This window comes from Telopea speciosissima, chromosome 7, assembly GCF_018873765.1.
Source record: "Telopea speciosissima isolate NSW1024214 ecotype Mountain lineage chromosome 7, Tspe_v1, whole genome shotgun sequence".
Classification (NCBI taxonomy): Eukaryota; Viridiplantae; Streptophyta; class Magnoliopsida; order Proteales; family Proteaceae; genus Telopea; species Telopea speciosissima.
Window position 1 is genome coordinate 26825758 of NC_057922.1, and position 25206 is coordinate 26850963.

At 38.5% G+C, this 25206-nt stretch overlaps 2 protein-coding genes and 1 non-coding gene across 4 annotated transcripts in view; all 3 read left to right on the top strand.

The window, feature by feature from the left end:
- LOC122669173 (protein PEP-RELATED DEVELOPMENT ARRESTED 1, chloroplastic) overlaps positions 1–3371 on the top strand; it is a 28773-nt gene extending 25402 nt beyond the window's left edge. The window contains exons 6-9 of the mRNA XM_043865859.1: positions 2217–2372; positions 2472–2537; positions 2687–2746; positions 3267–3371. Coding sequence (XP_043721794.1) covers positions 2217–2372; positions 2472–2537; positions 2687–2746; positions 3267–3311 — 327 coding nt within the window. The 3' untranslated portion in view covers positions 3312–3371. The remainder of the gene's footprint in view (positions 1–2216; positions 2373–2471; positions 2538–2686; positions 2747–3266) is intronic.
- Positions 3372–16898: 13527 nt separating this feature from the next.
- On the top strand, positions 16899–20154 carry LOC122669386 (potassium transporter 5-like). 2 transcript variants are annotated; one of them, XM_043866143.1, is made up of 7 exons: positions 16899–17115; positions 17327–17552; positions 17724–17972; positions 18148–18459; positions 18562–18729; positions 18834–19088; positions 19174–20154. In XM_043866143.1, exons 1-7 carry the CDS (start codon positions 16933–16935, stop codon positions 20040–20042), a joined length of 2262 nt encoding a protein of 753 aa, XP_043722078.1. In that variant the 5' UTR covers positions 16899–16932; the 3' UTR covers positions 20043–20154. The 2 variants fall into 2 exon arrangements, with proteins under 2 accessions (XP_043722078.1, XP_043722079.1); XM_043866144.1 differs by having other exon boundaries at positions 18223–18459.
- A 4556-nt stretch (positions 20155–24710) lies between these two features.
- TRNAK-UUU lies at positions 24711–24783 on the top strand. Its single transcript has one exon. It is a non-coding gene; the product is annotated as a tRNA-Lys (tRNA).
- Positions 24784–25206: the final 423 nt, after the last annotated feature.

Sequence of the window (25206 nt, forward strand, 5' to 3'; positions counted from 1 at the left end):
CATCCTATATTAGTTCTTTGTGAAATGTCATCCTCTATATCACCTTCCTTATTTATGATTAAGCCCAAATACCTGAAATAATCACTTTGCGGAGTCTCTCTCATCAATTTTCACCATCTCGTTTTCCGTCTTAGTGTAACTAAAGTTACATACGATATATTCCTTCTTTGTTGTACTTATCTTAAAACTTCTTGATTCCAAGGTTGATCTCCATAACTCCAACTTAGCGTCAATCCTTGCTTTTGACTCATCCACCAAAACAATATCTTCAGCAAAAAGCATACGCCAATGAACCTCATCGTGAATGTCCCTGGTTAAATCATCCAGGATTAGTGTAAACAAATAAGTGCTTAAAGCTGATCCTTGATGTAGCCCAATTGTAATTGGAAATTCACTACCTTGACCTCCCACAGTTCTTGCACTAGTCACCATGCCATCATACATATCTTTAATTATGTCCACATATTTACTTGAAACACTTATCTTCTCTAATACATGCCAGATTAACTCTCTAGGGACTTTATCATAAGCTTTATCTAGGTCGATAAAGACCATATGGAGATCCTTCTTGCAAACTCTAAATCTTTCCATGGATAGCTTTAAATAGTCTCTATCATGGATCTACCTAGCATAAAACCAAATTGATTCTCCAAAATAGTAGTTTCTCTTCTCAGGTGGGTTTCAATAATTCTCTCCCATAATTTCATACTACGACTCATTAGTTTTATGCCTCTATAGTTATTACAACTCTGAATCTCATACTTATGTTTGTAACCGGAACCACAATGCTTCTCCTCCATTCATTTGGAATTTTCCTTGTGCTCGTAATCTTATTAAACAACTTCGTTAGCCAAAATAAACCACAAATTCCTAAGCTCTTCTACACTTATATTGGGACCTCATCTGGGCCTAGTGCCTTGCCTACTTTCATCCTCCTTAAAGCTTGTTTTACTTTAGAGAGTGTAGACATCGTAATCTTTCATACATATCTACATGTGGTGACCTAATGGGTGATGTCGTCTTCCGTGGCATTAATACTCAGCATGTCTCCATTTAGTAGGTTGTTGAAATATTCTTTCCATCTCTTCTCAATGTCCTCATCCCTTACTAGCACTCTACCATTTTCACTTTTAATACATCTAACATGGTCAAAATCTCTACTCTTCCTTTCACTTCCTTTAGCTATATTATAGATAGCTTTTCCCCCTTCCTTTGTGTTCAGATAGTTACAAAGATCTCCACATTTCTTTGCCCTTGCTTTCCCCACAATCTTCTTAGCTTTATTTTTAGGAAATTTATACCTTTTTTAGATCTTCTACATTCGTTGTACTTTGCCATGTCTTAAAACTAGCTTAGTCTTAACGGCTGTTTGGACCTCATCATCCCACCACCAAGTCTCCCTACTGGAATGACATTTTCATTTTGATTCCCCTAGGACATCTTTAGCAACCATCTTAATACACATTGTCATCTCATTCCACATCGTGTTAGTGTCTCCCTCAAAGTCCCACTTTCCTTGTTTGACTACTTTTTCAGTGAATGAATTCAAGGTATCTCCTTTTAGGCTCCACCACCTTATCCTCGGGCAAGTAAGCTCCCCTTTCTGACGATTCTGCGAAAGGAGGCACATATCCATGACCACTAATCTATGTTGAGTGGTTAGGCTCTCCCCTGGTATAAACTTACAGTCCTTACATTACAATTTATCGGATCTTCTAGTTAAGAAGAAATATTTGGCTATTATGATGCATACTTTTGTAGGTAACTAAATGCTCCTCTCTTTTTAAAGTAAGTGTCTACAATGGATAAGTCATAAGCCACAACAAAATCCAAAATTGAGATCCCCTCCTCAGTCCTCTCCCCACAACCATAACCGCCATGTACACCTTCGTAGCCTTTATGGTCTCTGCCAACATGTCCATTTATATCACCCCCCTATAATTCTCTTTTCTCCTTGACAAACCTTGCACTAATCCATCCATGTGTTCCCAAAATTCTAACTTACTACTTTCATCCAATCCTACTTGGGGTGGTGCGTAAGCACTAGTTATATTGACCACTTCTTTCTCCAACACAAGCATGAGGGATATAATTCTCTCTCCAAATCTGTGTCACATCATTCTTTGAAGTCTTTAGTAAGACAAAATCATAATATATAATTCTTTGGTGCTGATATTATTATTTGGGTCTTGAAGTCTATCTTCTTCCAAGTGCAGGTGAACTTTCTGACCAAGCTAGTTGCTTTGAGACCTGGAAAAAATGTCCAAGAAATGATAACAAATGTAATGCAAGGAAAAGATGAAGGTGCAGACATCTCAGACAATGGTGAGGAAGGTGCTGTTAGACCATTATCAGGTGGAATTGCGGGAAGGGTGAGTTCCTTTTTGGTTTTTGAGTAAAACTTCAAACCCTTTGTCTTGGAAAATGAATGTTGGCATTGTGGAAACTGAAACTCCAATTGTAATTTCCAGGCCAGTGTCACAGGTAGTAGACCGCTTCCTGTGCGTCCCGGCATGTTCCTTGAAACTGTTTCCAAGGTATAAGGGATCATAAACTTTTAATTGCTGCTCTTTAGTCAAATATGCAGTATATCCTCTATGTATTGTTTATGTGTACTCTCTTTTTTTTTTCTCACTAAAAAGTTAAAAAAAAAAATTCTGATGTTTCTATTCCATGGACCTAGTAGGTTCTCGGTGGTATCTATGCTGGAAATGTACCTGGTATTACAGCACAGCATCTGGAATGGGTAACCTGCCTTTGCTTTGATCACTTCAGCATATTTCATATTGCTTACAACATCTTATTAAGAAAATTATCGAGAAACCTTGGCTTTTGGGCTTGGTCTTACTTGCTGAGTTCAAGCCAAGCTTACCCACCAAATGAAAGATGATTATTTCCTGAATTAGTTTATGGATTTAGCGAAGTCATCTTCTTTTCTCCATGATTTTGAGAAAAATATTGAGAGATTATCATGTGAATTTTATGTTTTATTTTACTTGTTAATTATTTGAAAAGAAAGCCGAGTTGATATACAGACGTACTGTGGTACACCATTAATGCAGGATGCCAACATTGTGTGTCTGAGCTGCACACGCATTATACCTAAAGTGTGACAACTATATCATCCATTGTTAGCCCATCTATAAATATCCTTCTACTTTCCACTACTAGTTTTCTCCATAGGGTTCAACAAAATTTAGAAGGAACCTCACTATGTTCTGTTATCTGATGACTAACTCACAAGAGCTGTTGTTTTTTGTATGTAGGTTCATCAAAAGACTCTTCAAGTTCTCCAAGAAATGGCATTCTAGTTTTCTGGCAGATAACTTATGTTCCAATTGCAGTGCCAAGCCGTTTTCGTTAAAGTTCAGGTACTTGTTATAATTTTTCACATTGTGTCTGAATGAAGAGGCTTGTGGGCTGGGTTTTGTGTTGTATTGTCTTGTGACGCCTGGTATGTGTGTAAATACAAAAGCATAGAAAGAATATTAAAAAACATTCTTATTTGGCTAAATTAGCACCTCACAATTTCTCATCTTGGTTAATATTTCTGAGATCCGAAACATCATCCCTTTCTCTCCCAGGGTTTTAGAGATGTTTACTGCTTGGGCTTCTCTGGATGGTTATCTTCTCTGCCAGAATTTACAAACGCAACTTCATATACTTGAACGGTCACAACTTTCATGCCTACTAGTAGTTATTTCTTTTTGGAATCCACAGGACCAATAGATCCTTCCCTGAAAATTTTCCATAAAATGCCACACAATCTATGACCGTGTTTTTATAACCAGATAAGAATAATATACACAAACACTTTGCAATTTCATAGATTGGGGAGAACAAGTTTTTTAATGCAAGTAAAGGAGAGATTTGATTTTGTTGTTGCTATAAGCACTCCTTGGTGATCTTCAAGAATTAAGACTGCAACCATAATCCAGGAAACATGAGGAAGAAACTATTCAATCCATGGTGTTGGGTTGGAAGGAGTCTTAACCTTTTTCGAACGGATAAAGAGGTTCTTATTAAAGCGGTTGTCACTAGTAGTATTCCATCCTATGCAATGCCCATGTTCTTGCTCCCCTCTTAGCATTTTATTGGATCTTGTGAAGCTAGTTTGGTGGAATGATAATAAGGATAGGGAAGTGCTTTAGCGCAATTGGGAGTCTTTTTTGTTCCATAAAAAGGGTGGTGGATTGGGTTTTCGTGATTTTAAATGTTTTAAGTTTTCTTTACTTGCTCGCGAAAGTTGGCGTATCCTCCACAATGAGGACTAGGGGTGTAAATGAATAGTTGAAATTCGTTTCCATATTCGTGTTCGTATCTGTTTAGCACTATCTGAATCCATCCGAAAGCTAAATGGATGCGGGTACAGATAGGCTATAGCTATCTGAAAAGCTATATTTACATGTAAACGGATAAAATATCCGATCTATATCCGTGTCCGTATTTGTTTAGCACTATCCGAATCCGTCTGAAAGCTAATCGGATGTGGATGCGGATATAGCATTATCCGAGCCGAATCCGATTTGTTTACATCCCTAATGAGGACGCTCTTTGGGTTCATTGTTCAAAGGCAAATATTATCCTAGGACTTTGTTTTTAGAGGCTACAAGTCAGACAGACCAAGTGTTCTTGGGCTTGGTGTAGACTGCTTAAAGGAAGGGATATTCTTTGTTAGGGTTTTCGTAGGAAAATTGGGAATGGTTTTTCAATTTAAATTTATCAAAATAATCATCAATGTTAAAGATCAAAATATACCATTATGGTTAGCCATATCAACGATTCCAATTTGCATCAAAACTAAAATGGCAAATCTAAAGGAACATATGGTTGATCATCCAATTAGTTACTTTAACATAATAGATTTCACAAAATTGAAACCAAAAAAATCCGTTGGCAAACCTTACACTAGGTACAAGATATATGGGTTTAAACTAATCTTTTCAAGTATCACAGGTTATACTCCAAACTAAAAGGAAAACACTTACAATAATAGAGCAAAAATATCAACACATACACACAGGTGACTCAGGAGGGACTTAACTCATGCTACAAAAGCTAAAGCCCCCCTGTATTTATATAGAAGAGACATTAAGGATCTCACAAATTGAAGAAACAATGCCTTTAAGAATCTTTTATAAAGAGATATAAAATGTCTCCAAAAGAATTGAATTGATAAGTAAATGAAGATGCAAGTGTTATGAAACTTATTTTAAACAATTATTTAAAACTATTTTGAATCTTCATTTGTTTTAAGAACTTATTTAAAACTAACATGTAGCAATTCTGACCACTGGATATCTAAAGAATCATTAGATCGACTACATGACAAATTTTAAACTCAAATTCAATCATATCTTTCCATGTGTTGTCGCTAGAATGAACTGCCACGTAAGGGGGAGGCTTGCACACCACAAACCAAGAGTTGAGTAAGAGAGAGGGTCGGAGCTGGCTTTGAGGTGGATGCTAAAGTCAGTAATCCGTGCAACGGTAGTGACTTCTGGGAAGTAGTGGTTTATCCATTGACCCCCCCCCCCCCCTTTACCTTGGCTTTGTCTTCTTATTTATAGGATGACAGACGGTAGAGGAGATTGAGCCTCAGTCAGTCACACCAGTTGTAGCATTGTCTTCCACTTTGACTTAGTACCGTGCCATGTGTTGGTCACCCATTGATGGATCATTTTATACATATCACCATGTATTGGTATTTTTCCCTTTCTATTTTTATTTTTCAGACATAACTATTTCTTTCAATAATTAAATTTTATTGTACTGGATTTTTAAAGCTTTATTTTTCCAATTTGTTGACTTTATTTGTGTTGAAACTTGACATGTGATAACCAGGCGACTTTGAAGAGTACTTGTCTTTAAATTTCCTGATTAAAAAAAAAGGGGTAAATTACACGTCACCCCTTGGTTTTCAAACGAAACTCAAATCACCCTCTGAATTAGACCCCAATATGACAAATTAGTCCTTACTGTTAGTTTTATGTTGTTAAGTGATGATGTCAGCCAGTTAAAGAAATTTAAATCCCTAAACTACCCTTGATCAGTGTTTTATGCTGTTAAGTGATGATTTAATTCTAATGTTTTAGTACAAGGGTAAAATAGTCCTTTCACACCAATAACTAACAACAGACTAACACCATTACTGTAGAGGGGGGCGGATGAGTATTTTCAAAAACCAGGGGGTGACGTGTAATTTACCCCAAAAAGAGATGTAAAGGTTACAAGACTCCAATTTGTGATATTTCTCCTTAAAGAAGGTTGGAGTTTTTTTTTTTTTTTTTTTGGAAATTAAGAAGCTTGGAGATTTTACTTTTTTTGGTAGAAAGGAGATTTACTGAACTGGAAAAACATGTGTACAATCTATGGCATCAGCTTCACAAAGCCGAGAGAGCCAAGGAATGGAATGTGGCCAATCTATCCTACACATGATAGACAAGGCCTTCCTAGCCAGGGCATCAGCTACACCATTGATAGCCCTTGGAATATAAGTAAAAAAAACATAATTAAACAAATGAAGTAGAGAAGCAATATCCTGAAATACTGAGGCTGCTTCCAGCGGAGGCACCCTTGATTGATCTCGGTAGAGCTCAATTACTTCCTTATTAGTAGCAACTTTAACAAGTTCATGTGCTGCTGAACTGAGGTTTCTCATGAAGTATTGAGGATTAGGATCTATGCATGACCACATTGATGGATCGGTCTTGTTAGTGCTCGTGGCAGTGTTGTCATTGTTGGCAACAAGGTTTGGCAGTGGTGGTCATCAGCATATGGTTGTGGGTACAGTATTCTGTTGGTCAGCATATGTATTCACTTAGTATTTATTGGAAAGTATATATATTCACTTAGTATGACCGAAAACGCACTTTTGGAGCCCTAGAGAAGAAGGAAATCAAGGAGAAGTTGTCTTCTACCATTCTGGCGTGGTTCGAGAGCAGAGGGGCGAAGGAAATCATCTGAAAACCTCGATTTGGTGTTGGCGATGGATTCGGGTGCTTGATTCGTTCTATTGAAGATCTCACAACATTCGTTTGGAGTTGGAGGTTTGCCTTTGAGGAGGTAAACGTGATCACAAACCATTACTTCTCTGTTCTAGGCTTAATTCTTGTTTTTGAATGTATTGGGTAGAACCTAGAGTGTGATCTGTTTTGGGTTGGGTTTGTGATTGAATCTGTTTATTGGGTTGATTGATTGTAAGGCTGAGGCCATTATTATATTGGGATTGAGGTCCTTATCCTCACTGAGGTGAGAGGTTGAAGCAAGGTAAGGGGTATCCTGGCCGTAGGGGCGGCTTATTGTATTTGAGTTGAGTATTGGGCATATACGAAACCCCGAGGGGTATTGCTCCGTGGACGTAGCCTTCACATACTGTGAGGTGAACCACGTATATCTTGTCTCGTTGCCTATTGTTTTTGTTGGAGACTAATCCCTGTTTTGCAGAGTGGATTTACAGTCTTGGTAGACCTGACCACATTCTGGTGGTGTGAGGTGGGACTGTAAGCGACTGTGTTGTTTATAGAAAACGTCAAAAAAGGGAAGCTGATTCACCCCCCTCTCAGTTTGATCCGGTGTTCATAGGTCTATTTGCTGAACCAGACCAATCCAATCCCGACTGATCGATCTCTAGAGTCATCGTCACCACTCCTGGGTATGTAGATCCGGCTTTAAAAGATTAAACAAAGCCTTAAAACAATTCAGTCTTGTTTGAGCCCTAGTCACTACATCATCTTGGAATCAACCTCCATTGATCCTATATTTTGTTCATATAATGCAAGTCTGGAACTTGTAATTTTTTTGGGCAAGAGATCGCTACCTGATTGCATAACCCCTATATTAATGCGGGCCAATTAGAGCATGCATAGAGACATCAACATAGATGTAATTTTTTATTTCATGGAGGATGGGGTGATAATTTCATGCGCTCCTCTGTCTAGGCAGGTTCCCCGCGAATATCAACGTTCTTTTTGTTGGGGTTGAAAAATAACTTTTCCAACTTTTTCTTTGGGATGTGAACAACGCACCAAATCAATATATGCAAAATCCAAAAAAAAAAAAAAAAAAAAAAAAACACATACGCAAAAGAAGAGACAAGAGATTTACGTGGTTCAGCAAAACCGCCTATGTCGACAGAGTGAGATCCAACTTCCACTATGAATCAAGATAAGAGACGAGAGATTTGTGGTTCAGCAAAACCACCTACGTCGACAGAGTGAGATCCAACTTCCACTATGAATCAAGAGAAGAGAAAAATAGTACAACCTTGCAATTTGATACCCAAACCCAAGCCCCCATATACACCCTTCTCTCATCTCTCGTTCATTCAACATTTTCACATTGGCTCCTTACTTAGTCCTTTTACATATGTTGCACTCACATTGTACCTCTTGGAGTCTCACTTGGATCCTCACATTTTGGTTCCTCACTTGGATCAATCGTCACTCTCTTTGATAGACACCTCTAACTTTTTATAGAACTCTTTTTCTATCTTATTGTTTTCTCTCTCCTTAGAGAAAACCCACTAATTCTCTCCTCCTCTACCTTGTTGGGGCAAGATTTTACTTTCTCTCTCCTTAGAAGAAATCTACTAACTCTCTTTCCTCGTCAAGCTTATTGGGTAAGATTTCATTTTCTCTCTCTTTAGCATGGTTTGTAATCTCGAATCGGATCGGTGGATCGGATTGGTATCGGTCGAGGCCAATCCTGTGATCATACTAATATGACAAGGTTTTACCGGATTGTTCCCTAGATCGGCCAATGCTTGTCATTTTTTTTGGGTTTAAAACCCATAATTTTCTTCGTCCCGAGTCTTTCAAACCGTGATTCTTGGATTTGGGATTTCAAATCCGTGAGAAAAAAAAGGGGGGATCTTACTATTTTTTACCAAGAATCGATTAAGAGAATATTTCATTCTATATAAAAATTAATCTAGCCTTAAATCCAAGTGTGAAAAGGGGGGATCTTACTGTTTTGGACTAGGAATCTATTATGGGAAGATTTCATTCTATGAAAACATTGATTTGATCCCACAAAACCTGGAGTGTTTTCTCAACCTAAAAAATAGGATTACAGAATGATTATCATTTTTTCAGCCTTATATATATTTTTTAATTTTCTTAATTTTTTAATATTTTTATGACCGATATAGCAACCGATCCAATAAAACCTGGATTTTAGTAATTTTTAGCCGATTCAAGACGATTTTGACCGATCCGGATCAGTATCGGATCAGTATCAATCATGAACGATCCCGAGATTAGGAACCTTGCTTTTTAGAGAAAACCCACTATACACTTCTTCCAAAGTGTCTTTTTGAAAACTCCATTTTGCTTAATGTCTTCAACCATCAATCATTTCCACTCTTTTGGAACGTTCATCCTTGTTCAAGACTCCATCCTTCCACTTATTTGGAAGACTCCACATTCTCCACTCAGTATCTTTTTTCTTCTCATTGTAGAGAAAATACACTAAGAAAAGTGCTTGCCAATTCATATGTCATTTGCACACATGGATTTAAACCCCACATGGCCCAACACCAATAAATTCTCTACATTCTCAATTAACGCATCTAAACCATTGAAGCAAACTTCAACCAATCTAAAAAAAAACCACATAACCCAACACTTTCCCCCCCTTTTTTATGGGAAAAGAATTGTGTTCCCATAGGATACCTAGCTAGTTTGATCACCACATAGCTTTATGTTTGAAAACCACCAAATGTAATGTCATAAATGGCCCGAGATGCTATTTCTTCTCATTTGATAAGGTCATATGAGTTTGTACCCAAACAAAAAAAGGAAAAAAGATAAGGTCATATGAACCGGAAAAAAATCCTCTACAATGCACCGATTTGGCGGTGCACTACGATATGACCTTACGAACTCGACACATAGATGATGTGACATCCAACGATGCGGCCTTGCAAGCTTGACATTGTAAAGGATTTTAATCCTAACTAGGTCTCAATCACCCAATCATTACTCTGAAAATTATCTTCTCAGGTTCTCTGACCGGCACAATTCCCTAGTGCCTCTAATAAGAGGGGATGGACCCCACCCAAACGGGGGGTAAGGTTGTCATTTCCGCCCCCTATGAGCGGAACCGGATGAATTGTTCCAGGCAGGGACTGAGAGGATAAAGATCCATCAGTACTCTCCCGTTTTTTTCTCCTAAAAAGCATAAATAATAAATAAAAATTGGAGAAAGTATTAATGACCCTAGTTTCTTGGGTGTTTCTCGGTGGGGTGAAAGAAAAATTAGGAAAGAGATCCCTCTCTAGGCCTCTAAAACCTGCACTTGTGCACTGGCCAATGAGAATGCATGCACAAACATGGTGTTGAGTGTAACGTGAGGATGGATTGGACCTTGTTGAGTGATGGAAGTTTCACAGAATCAGTTCCCACCAGAAATTGGGCGGCATCACAGAATCGTTGTCCCTACCCTACCCATCATTTAAAAATCTTTTTTCGATTTCAGAAATATAATCGTTTTATGTTTCCTAGTTTACTTTTCACTATTCAAAATCAGGATACTGGAAAATGGGAGCATTCTCCTCAAATCCATGGCTCCATTGATTTAAGCAGGGGCTGAAGTAGAGAGATTCCAGGTGAGAAAAAAAGAGAGAATGGTGGCTTCATTCAGTAGCTGTCCCTCTGCTACAAGATCGAGAAAAGAAAGGAGGTTGATTAGCGAAGTAACCATCAACTCAATTTGCCACGTAATCCACAGCTGGGGCGGGGCGGGGCGGGGCGGGGCGGGGCTGGGCAGGGCAGGGCAGGGAAGGAGAAGTGTGTGAGAGTCTTGAGGGCGAACACGCTCGAGGGGACGACGAAATGTTTGAGTTTTGGGAGGATCAGGATTTTTGTGAATTTACATTTTTAGACATTATAATAATAGCTGATAGGAATCTAGCTCCTCTCAGGTTCCCTGTCCGGTCAGATTCGTAGGTTCTTCTCATAGGGGTCGAAAATGACGACCTCACACCCTGCCTGGATGGGGTGAAGTCGTCATTTTCGCCCTCCCTATGAGAAAAACCTAGTTGAGCAAAAATCAGCTGACACCTTAGTTTTACGAGGACAAAAAAGTCTAGATTACAAAAACCCTAAGATTTTATCTTCTTTCCTTTTCTTATTTACTCGAATTGTAGTCTCATTAGAAATTAGAACTCTTCTGTATACACGACTGCGTATCTCTTGAGTCTATATTAAGCCGGCTTTGTAACATCATTATTCAAGTCTCTCTCTTGTCTCTAAGGGTTTCAACTTCGGTTCTGCTACTCTCCTTCATCACACGATTCCTCACCTCGACTATCTTCTCGTTTTTCTCGGCTTCTCATCACAATGGTTGTGCAAGATCCCAACTTGTCTCCTTCAGCCAGCGTCTCTTCCATCGTCGAATCAGCTGGTATTGATCCTTCTTCATCCTATCATCTCCATCACTTGGATAATCCTGGAAAGCACAGAAACTAGGTGGACCACGCGACCAGGTAATTACTATCACTACCCTATACTTAGCCTATATTTATTAAAACTATCCTACATTAAACTTCTTCTGGTTACCTCCTACTCCTTCCCTCTTTCCCGCCATTGGAGAGCTTAGAGGTCTGGTTCTGAAACCAGACCTGTGACTGAGATTCAGAATAAAAATCTGCTGCTAGAAGAGAACCTGCGATCTTCATTCTTCCTTTCGGAGGAAGATCATTCATAAGCAAAAGCATGGAAATATATTAATTCATCAGCTCACAGAGGGAAGGAAAATAGGGCCCAAAAAAAATTCACTCATCATCAACTAAAAACGTTATTTTTTTATAAAACGTGTAACATCAAATTACACAAAATCAGAGACACCCATCAGAACCCATCCCTCAATGAAAACCTAATCTAAATGAGTGGCTATGTTCCCCTACTACATTGAAAGGGAAAAGGAAAGAAGGAAGTAAGTGGATTCGCTGCTCTGCAAATCCTCACCCCCCCCCCCCTCTAACAACTTCACCTTCTCTTCAGCCGAACTCGTGTGTCTTCGGCACAGCAACTACAGTCTTTCCACTCTCAACTTTCTGTGCTCCAGTCCACCAAGAACATTATTCAAACACCTCAGAACTACCACTGAGCTCTTAAAAGCCACAAGAGGCAGAGCCCTTTCGCCAGCAAAAACTAGATCCCATTCAATGTTTGGTACCTAAAATTATTGCTCAAACCCATATGATCGAAGCGCCCAAGTAAGAGCATTCAGCAACGTTGGCGGAGGTTTATTCGGCGTCTCAAAGCTCGGATCCATCTTCTTCCTCAAATTAGAAATCGCCGTCCCAACGAGTCCAACTACCAACCCTACATCGGCTAAAACTGTTCGTGTTTATAAACAAAAGTCCCAAACCGATCGAGGAGAGCATAAGCTCCAGGCAAAAACATGTGGCTCTGTGGATAATTTGCAAAGATCGCAGGGAGAGTAGATGAAGAAGCTGACATCATAGGTGCTAACAGATACATGAGAACACAATTGAGAATCGTTAGGGTTCATACCAAACCAGACCTCTAAGCTCTCCAATGGCGGGAAAGACAGAAGGAGACGAACCAAGAGAGAGAGAGAGAGAGTGAAAGTCATTTGTTTTTGTTAATCGGTTGGTTTTTTTCATGGATAAATAGATTAGGAGGTTATCAGGTGGAAAGGAAGGGCATTCTAGGCATTTAGAAACATGAGGGTAGAAGAAGAAGATGTAAGAATTTAAAATCAAGGTAGTATCAAAAAAGAAGTTTAAGGTAAGATACTTTTAGTAAATATACCTTAAGTGTAGGGTAGTGATAGTAATTGTTCCTTTTTTTTTTTTATAGAAAATAATCTTACGTATTATTGGATTTGATGGAGGATAGAGAGAGACGAAAAAATGTAATCCATGTATTTATCATCTAAATCCGGATCATTATCCTGTCCGGTTTCTTACATGATACATTAGTCCGATTGCTCTCATAGGAGTTGGAAACGACAGATCTAACACCTTGTCCGAACATACTGCCTAAGTGAGGTTAAGTCTGTCATTTCCACCCCCTTATGAGAAGTACAGGACGACTGTACCAAAGGGCAACAAACTCACGTCCGTTAGATCTAGGGCCACGTGAAATCAGTTATTAAGAGCAGCTTTTGGTAGAAGAGGAACGCGGGGGCGTAGAAAACGTTGCAAGGAAGCTATGCCAGGTCAGAAACCGTGTGTTGACCGTGTCCAGCTGGCGTTTAATCACCACTCCTTTCCCTAATAAATCAGAGGTTAAACCCTCAATAAATTTGTATCATTTTTTGGAAGGAAATAAACTGTCCTCTTAACTCTCGTTTTCTTTTTTGGAAAAGGCCTATTAACTTCTATAAATAGGTTTGTAGCTCTTATCGATTTGTAATCGGTTTGATATTGGATCCAGCTCAGTTGCAATTTGATTTATCATGTAAATATATACATAATTATGAGTACAAAAAAATTTTTTTTTTTTTTTTTTTTTAATGATTTCAGCTGGGTTGGTGTAGGCTACTTCTCGGTTTTATCAGTTTCGATCCGATTTCCCATGTTCAATGTTGTTTTATTCGATTTTGGTGCGATCCAATTTTCAGCTGATTCCACAATACGCAATCTGAACCAAATCAATAAAGATTTGATTCAATTTGGGGTTTTCGGTCAGTTTGGTTCAATTTCACCGGTTCGGCCTAGGGTTTGACACGCCTTAGTGAGTCCTCGGCCCAGTTATCCAACGATTAGAATGGTTAGAATATTATTTTATTCCTCCTATATGGAAATAGCTTCAGAAAAATAGATGGGACCCACTGGGCTTGTCGGCCCCAATATACGTGGGTATATAAGGAATTATGAACTGTAGAACGATGTGGTCCCCACACGTTAATTTTTTTTTCGCTTCTTTGTAAGTAATAAACAAAAAAAAAAAAAAAAACCAAGTAATAATTAGAGCCTCATCCCACTTACGTTAGGTAACTATTTATCTGTGCCTCCCTCTCTCCGGGGTCTCCAATTCCTTCTCTCTCTTTTTCTCTGTTATTCTTCTTTTTGGTTTTTTGGTAATATCTCTCTTATACTACTACTACAACTACTACTACAAAGAGGAAGGAGAAGAGGAAGCAAGCATAAGCAGTAAAAGGAAGAAGAAGAAGAAGAAGAAAAGTAGTTTCCTCTCTTAGGTTTCTACTTGAGACCACAAATTTCTGCAACTTTAATCTATATACACTGTAAGGTATCTCTTGTTACTATGAATTCTTATATGATCTGATATCGTTATAAGGATTGTTCCATGGATCGCATTGATGGAATAGATGCCATAGATGCATGCATGCATGGAATCATGTATAACTGAGATCAATTAAAATAAACTTGTGGTTCTGTATAGGGTTTAGGGTAGTGTAGAGACAGGGTTTAAGGGAAAGCCTATCTAATTTAAAAAAAAAAAGAAAAAAATTTCTCTTCATATGTTTTAAGGAGTGATTGATTAGACGAAGATTTGATAGCGGATTCAATGTAATCTGGCTTTCAGATCCATTGGGTGTTTGAGAAGAATTTTATGTGGTTCTTCACTTGCAATGCAATTCGAACTGTTTGCAGGTGAGAGATTTTGGTATGGATGTGGGGTGGGGTGGGGGGGGGGTCATATGTTAAAAAAAAGCCAGACCCACCCACTTGGTTAAACCCATTCAAAAAGAATAAGCCATTTTTCTGGCTTTTTTGCTTTAGGGTTCCGCCCAGTTGATTCTGACCAAATGAGTAAACCAGGAAAACCAGAACCGGAGTCATTGCGGTTTTGAAGTTGGGGGAGAGGAGAAGTTGCAGAATGTTCAGATGTAATAAGGGTTGGGGAGGGGAAAAGTTTGTCTTCGAAGAGATTTTTTGTCTGTGACATTGGATCTCTCTATTAATTTTCTACTTATTTTCTTCTACTCTTCTTCCTATTTCTATCTTTCCTTCTCCTTCTAAAAATTTTCACAAGGGATATAAACATGTCTCACATTGTTCATTCGATGTTTGCAAGCTACTGTTAAAAATTTTAATTCAAGTTGTTTCTGTTCTATTTTTTTTTTTTTTTTTTTTTAAATTTTTTTTAATGAAGGTGGGGTGGTTGTGGGCGTTTAATTTTCTAAGGTTTATTAGAGTGTAGGGAAAGAGAAGCCGAATTTCCCCCAAATTTCTTCTCTATATCTAAAATGAGAGAAGGAAAAAAAAAAAAAAAAAAAGAAATGGGAAAAAGCTCTTTGTGCTTAAGGTGTATACTGTGCCTCCTCATATTCCCATATTTTTTTTAGGGAGAATGTTCTCCGTGCTACCCTGTGGCCAGGCACATGGGCAGCCTGTGCAGGGGGCAGGGTGGTCATTGCACCCACCCCATGTGCCTGGGCGTAGGCTGAGCTGTGGCACAGAGAACAATGCCTTTTTTTTTTTTAATATTTTCTCTCTTCTTGAATAAATAAATAAATAAATAATATTTATGTGTGTAGGCGTAGGGTATGCCTTACGATCAGAGAATCCTTTCCACCTCCCCCCCTCCCCCCCAAAAAACAAATGATAAAAAAAATGTAAACTGTTTTCATATTATTTGGGTATTTGGAGGCTAGAAGAATAAATTGGGAGATATGTAGTTACATAGTTGTAATTCTTGGTGAATTTATGAAATAAAATGGGTTTATAGTATATATTTTATTTGATGAATGCATCAGATCAAGATATTAAGGTGTGAGTGCAACTTTCAAGACTAGAATTTTAAGTTTGTTCTTCCTGATTCAGATTTCAGGTTTCACCTTTAGCTTTTACTCAATGCCATACTCGTTATTAGTTCTAATTTATAACTTTAGCCCAAAATAATAATAATAATAATAATAATAATAAATAGAAGTTATAAGTTATTCATGTCTTTCATCACCACTTTTCCTCGAATCAATTTAAACTTACCCCTGGCTTTTTTAACTCCTTAAATGCGAGTCAAATCACTCCACATTGGAGCATTCAAAGTACTCTGTTTCACATGTCCATGCCACCTCAAATGACTTTCTCATACTTTATCATGTATCTTATTCCTAAATTAGCTATGGTTTGTGAATTATTTATTTTATTTTTTCTAGTGTTTTTTTCATTCATCCATCTCAACATTCTTATTTCAGCTACACTAAGTTTGTTTATATGTTTCTTTATCGCCCAACATTCAGCTCCGTGCATCATTTCCAATCATATACCTATCCTATAAAATTTTCCATCGAGTTTTAAAAGATTTTGTTTATTACACAATACTCCGGATGCACCCCTCTACTTTCAACGTCATCCCCTATTTCTCCTTCTTTATTTATAATTGAACTTAGGTGCCTAAAATTTTCACTTTATGCTATCCCCTGTCATCAATTTTTAGCATCCTACTTTCAATCCTTACACGTCATATAGTTTGTTTTTGTTCAACTTATCACAAAACCTTTTACATTCTAAATAAATTAAATACAATTTTTTGAATAATATTTCTCTGTACTTCTCTCATCCAGATTCAAACCCTTCTTCTTTTCAGTTTCTGTGCATCAGTGTGAATCGTCTCCTATATCTTTGACTTTAATTTTTTTGTCCTTGTTGAATGATTTTGAAATTTTTATGTTCAACTGTAGATGTGCATGCCCTAATGAGTCATAGTGCTACTAGCTCCTCTTATTTATATGTAGGAGTGCAGAAGAATGAATTAATGGAATAAATATTTGTAGTTAAATTTTGAATTTTTCTATAGAATCTAATCTTGTATTAGGTAGGAATTTATACATGTTATTGTTAAAAAGATGTTATTACATTAACATGGTAAGCAAAAGTTGTGCTTACTGAATACTTCTGGCCTATAGATGTATCTTTTTGCATCTCTTTTTGGAAGAATAAAAAAAAAAGGAATGAAACTGACATGAATCTTTTGTAATAGTAATCCAATGGAGAATGGTGGAGAGATAGATGAAATTGAAGAAAAAAATGAACAGCAGGAGCAACCACAAGAGAGAGACAAGGTACTAAAAGGGAAGAAATTCTCATGGGGAAGGCTTATGAAGCTCGATTCTTTTGACATGGAGAGCGGGAAGATCCCATCAGGGTATCTTAACCATAGATCATTTCAGGCATGTTTTATTTTGATAAGAAAAAATTCCTCCCCCCTTCCCCCTCTTTGGCATTGTTTCAGGATTGTTACCTTGTCCTGTTACTATTTCAATCAAGTTGCTATTTTAAAATTTTGATTTTCCATTCCAATCTTCATATAAGAACTTGAAGAATTCGATCATATGATGTTGGAGTCAGACTACATCATGAAATTGCTTGGCTAAATTGCAGGCTGTGGATTGGGTAACCACATTAAAGCTTGCATTCCAGAGTATTGGAGTCGTCTATGGTGACATCGGTACCTCACCACTATATGTTCTTCCTGGTGTTTTTCCGAATGGCATTGCTCATAGTGAAGATATCTTGGGGGTATTGTCTCTAATCATTTACTCCCTTACCTTGATCACTTTGATCAAGTATGTCTTCGTTGTGTTATCTGCCAATGACAATGGTGAAGGTAAGCCTTCAATCTCCTTAATTACCTTCTTATCTCAATATGAAACCAAGAAACATATATAGGACTATCTACCTTATCTTTTACTTAATTCTCTATCTTTTTTAATTACTGAGAGTTGAGTATCATAAACCTTTAATTTCTGTTGTTAAATTAAATATCTTCCATTTGCAGGAGGCACATTTGCTTTGTATTCTCTTATATGTCGCTATGCAAAGGTGAGCTTCATACCAAATCAACAGGCTGAAGATAAAGATGTATCGAACTACCGGCTTGAATTACCAAACCGCCGATTGCGTCGGGCTTCTATTGTCAAGTCCTTCCTTGAAAGTAGCAGAATTGCAAAGTATTTTCTCTTGTTTATGACAATGATTGGAACATCTATGGTTCTAGGGGATGGGATACTTACTCCATGTATTTCAGGTAAAGATAATTATAATCCCCCATTAACTGAGAAAGTGTGAGCTAAAATTCATTAAATGATTGTACTGGGATGACTTTGTTTATGTTGATTTCGAATTTATGGGGGCTTAGGTACCATCATCTTGTGTGATTTTCTTCTTCATAACAGCCCCTTTCCCTGTTTTTTGTTTTTCAGTATTATCAGCGGTAGGGGGTATCAGGGAAGCTGCGAGTTCCCTTACAGATGACACAATCATGTGGATATCTGTAGTGATCCTAATACTGTTGTTCCAAGTTCAGAGGTTTGGAACAGACAAAATTGGGTACACTTTTGCACCAATTCTTACAATCTGGTTCCTCTTTATTGCTGTTATTGGTCTCCACAACTTCATAAGACATGATCCAAGTGTAGTCAAGGCTATTAACCCAATGTACATAGTGAAATATTTTCAAAGAAATAAGAAAAATGCATGGATTTCACTTGGGGGAGTCATCCTATCCTTGACAGGTATGCTCTGCACACATGGCCAAATTTAAATAGAAACTACTATTATCTCTGATTTTTGATAATTGCTAACTTCTTACATCTTTGATGAACCAAAAAAAACAGGATCAGAAGCTTTGTTTGCAGATCTTGGTCACTTCAATGTTCGCTCGATCCAAATCAGTACATGTTCTATTGTTTTTCCCTCAATTGTCTTGGCTTATGTAGGCCAAGCTGCCTATCTTAGTAAACACCCTCTTGATGCATCAGCTGCTTTTTACAAATCAGTTCCAAGTGATTCCTCTTCTCCCTTGCTAAGTTTTTTTAAATAAGCAATGACTCCGGCCACTTTCTGAGTTAACCTAATAACTTCTATTGTGATCAACTATGTTTTGCAGAACCTATTTACTGGCCAATGTTTATAGTGGCAGTGTTGGCAGCTATTATTGCTAGCCAGTCTTTGATCTCAGCTTCTTTCTCCATAGTCCAACAGTCTCTCGCACTTGGGTGTTTCCCACGAGTGAAAGTTGTCCACACTTCTTCTAAATACGAAGGCCAAATATATGTACCAGAGATCAACAACTTACTCATGTTAGCTTGTGTTGGTGTCACACTTGGATTCAAGAACACACTCCAGATTGGGAATGCTTATGGTACTTATTCAGTGATCCTTTAGGTAACAATTATGTATGAATTTCATTGTGATTCGTTTTTGATAATTGTTATCTTTGAATGCAGGGCTTGCTGTTGTATTTGTGATGACACTCACTTCTGCATTTCTTATCCTTGTGATGATCATGATATGGAAGATAAATTTTGCATTGATTATCCTCTACGCTTCAACCATTGGCTTCGTCGAGTTAGTCTACTTGAGCTCGGTCCTTTACAAATTCGTGGAAGGTGGGTATCTTCCATTAGCCTTTGCTGCATTCCTCATGTCGGTCATGTTTGTTTGGAACTACGTATACCGCAAGAAGTACACTTTCGAGTTAGATAACAAAGTTTCAATGGAGAAACTTAAGGAGATAGCCAGCAATTTGGACATTCAAAGAGTTCCTGGTTTAGCCCTATTCTACTCAGAGCTTGTCCAAGGCATTTCCCCAATCTTCACCCACTACATTGCCAATGTTCCAGCACGACATACAGTGCTTATATTTGTTTCAATCAAGTCATTACCTATAAGCAAGGTTCCGGCTGAGGAGCGTTTCTTGTTCCGACGAGTTGAGCCTAAAGAATTATGTATCTTCCGATGCGTAGTGAGGTATGGATACAAGGATGTGGAGAAGGACCATGAGTCATTCGAGGATACATTGGTGAATAGGTTGAAGGAGTTCATTATGGAGGATTTTCTTAAGTTTGAATCATCTGAGAATGAGGCTGCATTTGTAGAGGAGGTTCAATTGGTGGATAATGAATGCAAGAAAGGAGGTGTAATCTATATGTTTGGTGAGAGTGAAGTGGTGGCTTCCAAGGCATCTAGTTTGGGGAAGAAGTTGACTATAGACTATGCTTATAATGGATTGAGAAGATGTTTAAAGCAACAAGATGAAGTCTTTGCTATTCCTCGTAAGCGTTTGTTGAAGGTGGGAATGACTTATGAGCTTTAGTAGTCTTTCTAGTGTTTTAAGTATAATATTATCTGTTTTGTTAGTCAAGATCTGGTTGTAACCAATGTTAATTACATTTAATATGTGGCCTTAAGAACATGATTAGATTTGCTAATATTCCTCTCAAGCTCTTCTGTTTTTTTTTTTTTTATTTTAATTACCAGGATTGTTTATACTAGTATTTACTTACTATGCTCTTTTAAATTAGAGATCTCAATTCAACCATATGACTGTTGAACAGTGATGACCACTGATAAGTGGACTCAAACTTTTCCCTCAATAGGTTCACTTTATTGTTCACCTATTCATATCCCAAACGCTTTGTACAGTCACTGATGTAATCCTCTCAGATACACAATCATGCTACCATACACAGTCTGACAACCTTGACTTAGGCACACACAACTACACTCACAACCCCTGTTGCTAAGAGCTGCTATGTCAACTGCTAGAGATCCCTCACTCAAGCACACACTCTCAATCACTACCGGAGATCAACACTGCTGGTATACATACGCACATACACACCCCAGCCTTACTGTCAAAGGCCCTACCATGTTTGTATATCCATCCTGTAGAAAAGTACTTCTAACAAAGCAAGCAAGCATCCAGAACACAGAGAAATACGTGCTTTGACAGTTTGCCTACGTGCACGGAGTATTGGTCACTCTGACCTCAACATCTACTCATCACTAATTTTTCCAGCAAATTCCCCGATAGAAAACCAAGAGACTGCACCCACGGCAAATTCCCCGGTATACAACCAGGAGACCGCACCCACGGTGGAATTTAAATAGTAATGACTACCAAGGAACAATTGTCCCTGTGTCCAACACCCACTGAACATCCAATAAAAATCAAGTTTGGGCTTATATAGACGCCATACGATGTCAAGCACATCTAGCCTAGGTCTTTGTAGTAATACAACCTTGCTAACATATACAAAGAAATACACAATATCAAAATGACATGCCAAAAAGTGTAGGAATGCTCACAACATGCAATGTCTTTGATCACTAGTATTCCGGAGATGAACTGGGATGACTGATGGCTCACTGGAATTTTCAACTCCTCCTAATTTGATGGAGAACTGGAATCTTCAAGTGTGCTCAATCACTGGTGTCTTGGAGTGGCTCCTGACAGTATGGGAAACCACTGTCTTCCTCCCTTCTCCTTTCTTTTCCTTTTCTTTCCTTTCTCCCTTTCCTTTCTCCCTTTCCTTTCTTCCTTCTTTATCCACTCATAAAAACATCAATAAATGCATCCTACCTTATTGGGACCATTAATGTAGCTCCATAAACACAAATGCAAGGGTAGGGCATGGGATTAATGCTTACCAACAAGGGGAGAAGGGGTTTCTACGATTTCCACTCCATAGAGGTTGCAACCAGTGTGTTCTCTTCATTTCTAAGGATAGAGCTCGGAGAGATGAGAAAAACCAACACGGAACACCTCATTTGACCACCGGATGAGGAAGATATCACGATTTTAAGTTGGGCCATTCAGAAGGCTTGAAATAGAATCTTTGATAAGATGTATGATGAGCTGATGATACATGTGATTAGGGGACACAGGGGTGTACCAATCACACCAAGTGACAGACGTTGGATGGGCATTAGAAGACATGTCTTCATTTAAACCATTAGATCAACGTCAGATCAAAGTCAAAAAGTTGATTGACTGTGTTAGTCGTCAGACGACGTTTCACGTAGGACTGTAAACGGATTGGATTCGGCTCGGATAGTGCTATATCCGCATCCGCATCCGATTAGCTATCGGATGGATTCGGATAGTGCTAAACGGATACGGATCGGATATTTTATCCCTTTACATGTAAATATAGCTTTTAGGATAGCTATATCCTATCCGTATCTGCATCCGTTTAGCTTTCGGATGGATTCAGATAGTGCTAAATGGATATGGACATGGATTTCGGCTATTCATTTACACCCCTAGTTTCACAAGATGGTTGGTTTGTACAGCAAATCAAGCATGGTCTTCCATCTTGTCTCCTCAAGCAGGAAGAAAATTGTCCCTTGATTTTGAATTTCAAACTGAGAGATCTGACATCGGCGAATGAGAGAGTTGTTTTTGGAATCTCCAATGGCACTTAGATGTATGTGCTTAACACACAAGTACCTCGCCGAGCGGCATTTGGGCTGCACATTTTACGATCGGCAAACTTTACATTTTTGAGCACTAATCAGCTTTCAATACATGGAATCAAGAGTTTTTAAAAGCCTCGCCATTAAATAAGTCACCAGATTACCAAAAATAATTAAATAAGTCACCATCCTCGGACTTCACGTGGGCAACTCTTGAAAAAGACTTTCAACAATTTGGCATTAAAGGCACTGACCTTTTTAAAGATCAATTAGATTCCATGATTTGGAATCTCCTGAAAGAGAAAGTGCACAATAGACTAAATCCAGGCCTTGGCATGGCACGGCAGCACTAATTGTTGCACCATGCGCGCGCATGGCTGCATCTGTTACAGGCGTGGCTGCACCTTAGCCTAGCCCAGCTGCCCATGTGGCATGTGTTACTTGCTGCCAACTTGATGCCACCTCAACCAGTGATCTACCTGCATGTCACTTGGCACTGTGGGGTCCACCAATGTGTGGCCCACTCCATATTTCTCTCCTCATTTTGCTTCTAAACTGCTTAATTGAACAAAAACTGTAATGTCTTCTTCATCCGATATCGAAACGATGCACTTCCAGTTGCGTTGGATAGATGACTCGTACAATGTTCATGTAGTTTGTTCAGTCCAGTTTTGCCATTACACCTTTTAAAAAAATCGATGAACATGCTGCCAGTGCGAAAACCTATAAAATCAAAATTCTTAATGCATCTAACCTTCACCCAAGGTAGTTTAAGGTTTCTAAACACTTTATAATATTAAAATGAAGTGTCATATATTGCAACATAAGCCCGGATGCTCCAGCATCACTACCAACATGGCACATCAATGTCAAATTATCAAAATACCCTTGTGAATTGTATTAACACCCCCACTGACCCCTATGACTGACATAATCACCAAAACACTCTTGTATGTTGACTGCCACTTGTCTAGGCCATCATTGCTCTGTAAAATTATAGAAATGCCCCTATAATGCTGTCCATGCCTGAAAATGATAGAAATGCCCTTGTGAATTGTATTAACACCCCCACTGACCCCTATGATTGACATAATCACCAAAACACTCTTGTATGTTGACTGCCACCTGTCTAGGCCATCATTACTTTGTAAAATTATAGAAATGCCCCTATAATGCTGTCCATGCCTGAAAATGGTAGAAATGCCTCTAATCAAATCACTCCTAATCACTGTGGAACCTCTATGTATGCTTCCAAACCTTTGTAATTAATGATGTCAGTGCCATTGTGAACACTATCATAACTACTGGGGATGTTGGGACACTATCCAGTCACAGCTGTCTGCACTGTTCTGAGCTCTATAACTGCCTTGGAGTGCCACTGTACACAGCCTCTATCCTGTACTGCACCAAGATACACTATGTCGTTGTCAATAACGACACACATGCACTGTGTTGACAACGATGACAACCAAACACGATGGCACTGTCTGTTCAACAATGACCCATCCATCGGATTATAGGACTTGTCTTCCTATACTTTGAAGTTTCAGGCATGAGAATATGAGATTGTTCTTCATTAGTTTTAACTTTTCAACTAAGTAGAGAAAAGTGGATCTATACTTTTAGGTGCCAAATTCAATTGCCGAGTAATTCCAAAGTTTTAAAACTACTCTATTCCACATCTAACCCCACAACTTACATAAAATAACAACGCATCATTCCTAATTACTACCCACATGAAATAACAAACTGCTCACTGCTTACCTAACTCCTAATTAAACAGCTGCTGACTCACCGTGTTCTACTCCCAACCAAATTGCATGTATAGGTGCCACTATGGACTAGAATTATGGTATATTAGTTTTCAAGTGGACTTGGCTGATTCGACCGAAATCAGGCTGAGTTTTGAAGGAACAGGTTGGACACAATCTTAATTAAGTGGATTTAGGGAAAAAAGAAGGCTGCCAAGCTGTGTGGTGCCTGCACCCCTGGTGAAACGAAAATTCCCACCCTCTGTTATAGAGGCTGGCTTAGGTTCTCATACGAGAAACATTCTCGTAAGGTCTGAGTTGCATAGATGAAATCCAAGAGAGGTACCACAATCTGATTCCATCTATGCGGATCAGACCCATACAAGAATGATTTTCGAGAACCTGACCTGCACTCCTTGCCCCCGTGTTGATGCAGGGGCCACACAACCTCACAATGATCTCTCTTACTAGATGTAATAGCTGCCAATCCCTAGTTTTTTCTTTTGGGAAAGAGAATGCTACCTGGGCACATATGATGCGCTGCCACGACTATCATTTTGCCCACCCCAATGTCTGGACGAAGGGCAACGCACTGCAAACTTCCATGTTTTTTTGTTTTGATAAGCATCCAATCTTTTTTTTTTTTTTTTTTTTTTGTTAAGCCTTCATCATGCGGATCTAGCTTACCCAATCCTGAGTTGATTCTACCAACGCGCGATTAATCCAACTCTTAACTTTCCTTTTTTGTTTTTGCTTGATCCTCTGTTTAAAGGTACTTGTTAATTAATTAAAAGAGAGTACATAAAATATGTGCCGTCTTAGCTCAGCTGGTAGAGCGCATGGCTTTTAACCATGTGGTCGTGGGTTCGATTCCCACAGACGGCGTATGGAGAGAGAATTAAGATCCTCCATTTTTCCATCTTTTTCTACAAAACTAAGCTTTCTCTCGTTTGCCCAATTCTAGATTCTAACTGAATAACCAGATATGAAGTGTCCAATTACTTCAAAATTTCTTCTCCCCCTCCTCCAATATCCTGGCGATTTTAAGTGTTTCTTCTCCCTGTCCTCTAAAGCATCTACAGTCCTTATATGCGTATTTTAATGGAGAATGATTAGCATGTTTTCAAACTTCCAAGCTTTTCCCTGTGATTTTACTAGCACCCAACATGTTTGTTTTTGTCTACCAAGATTGAATAAACTGATTTGCCTTGGTGTAGGAATATGCAATTAACAGCCATGATGGTTCTGGTTTTCTGTGTTTTCAATGTAACCAATCTTGTTTGGTTAGTGTTTGGAGTTGCCTAAGTT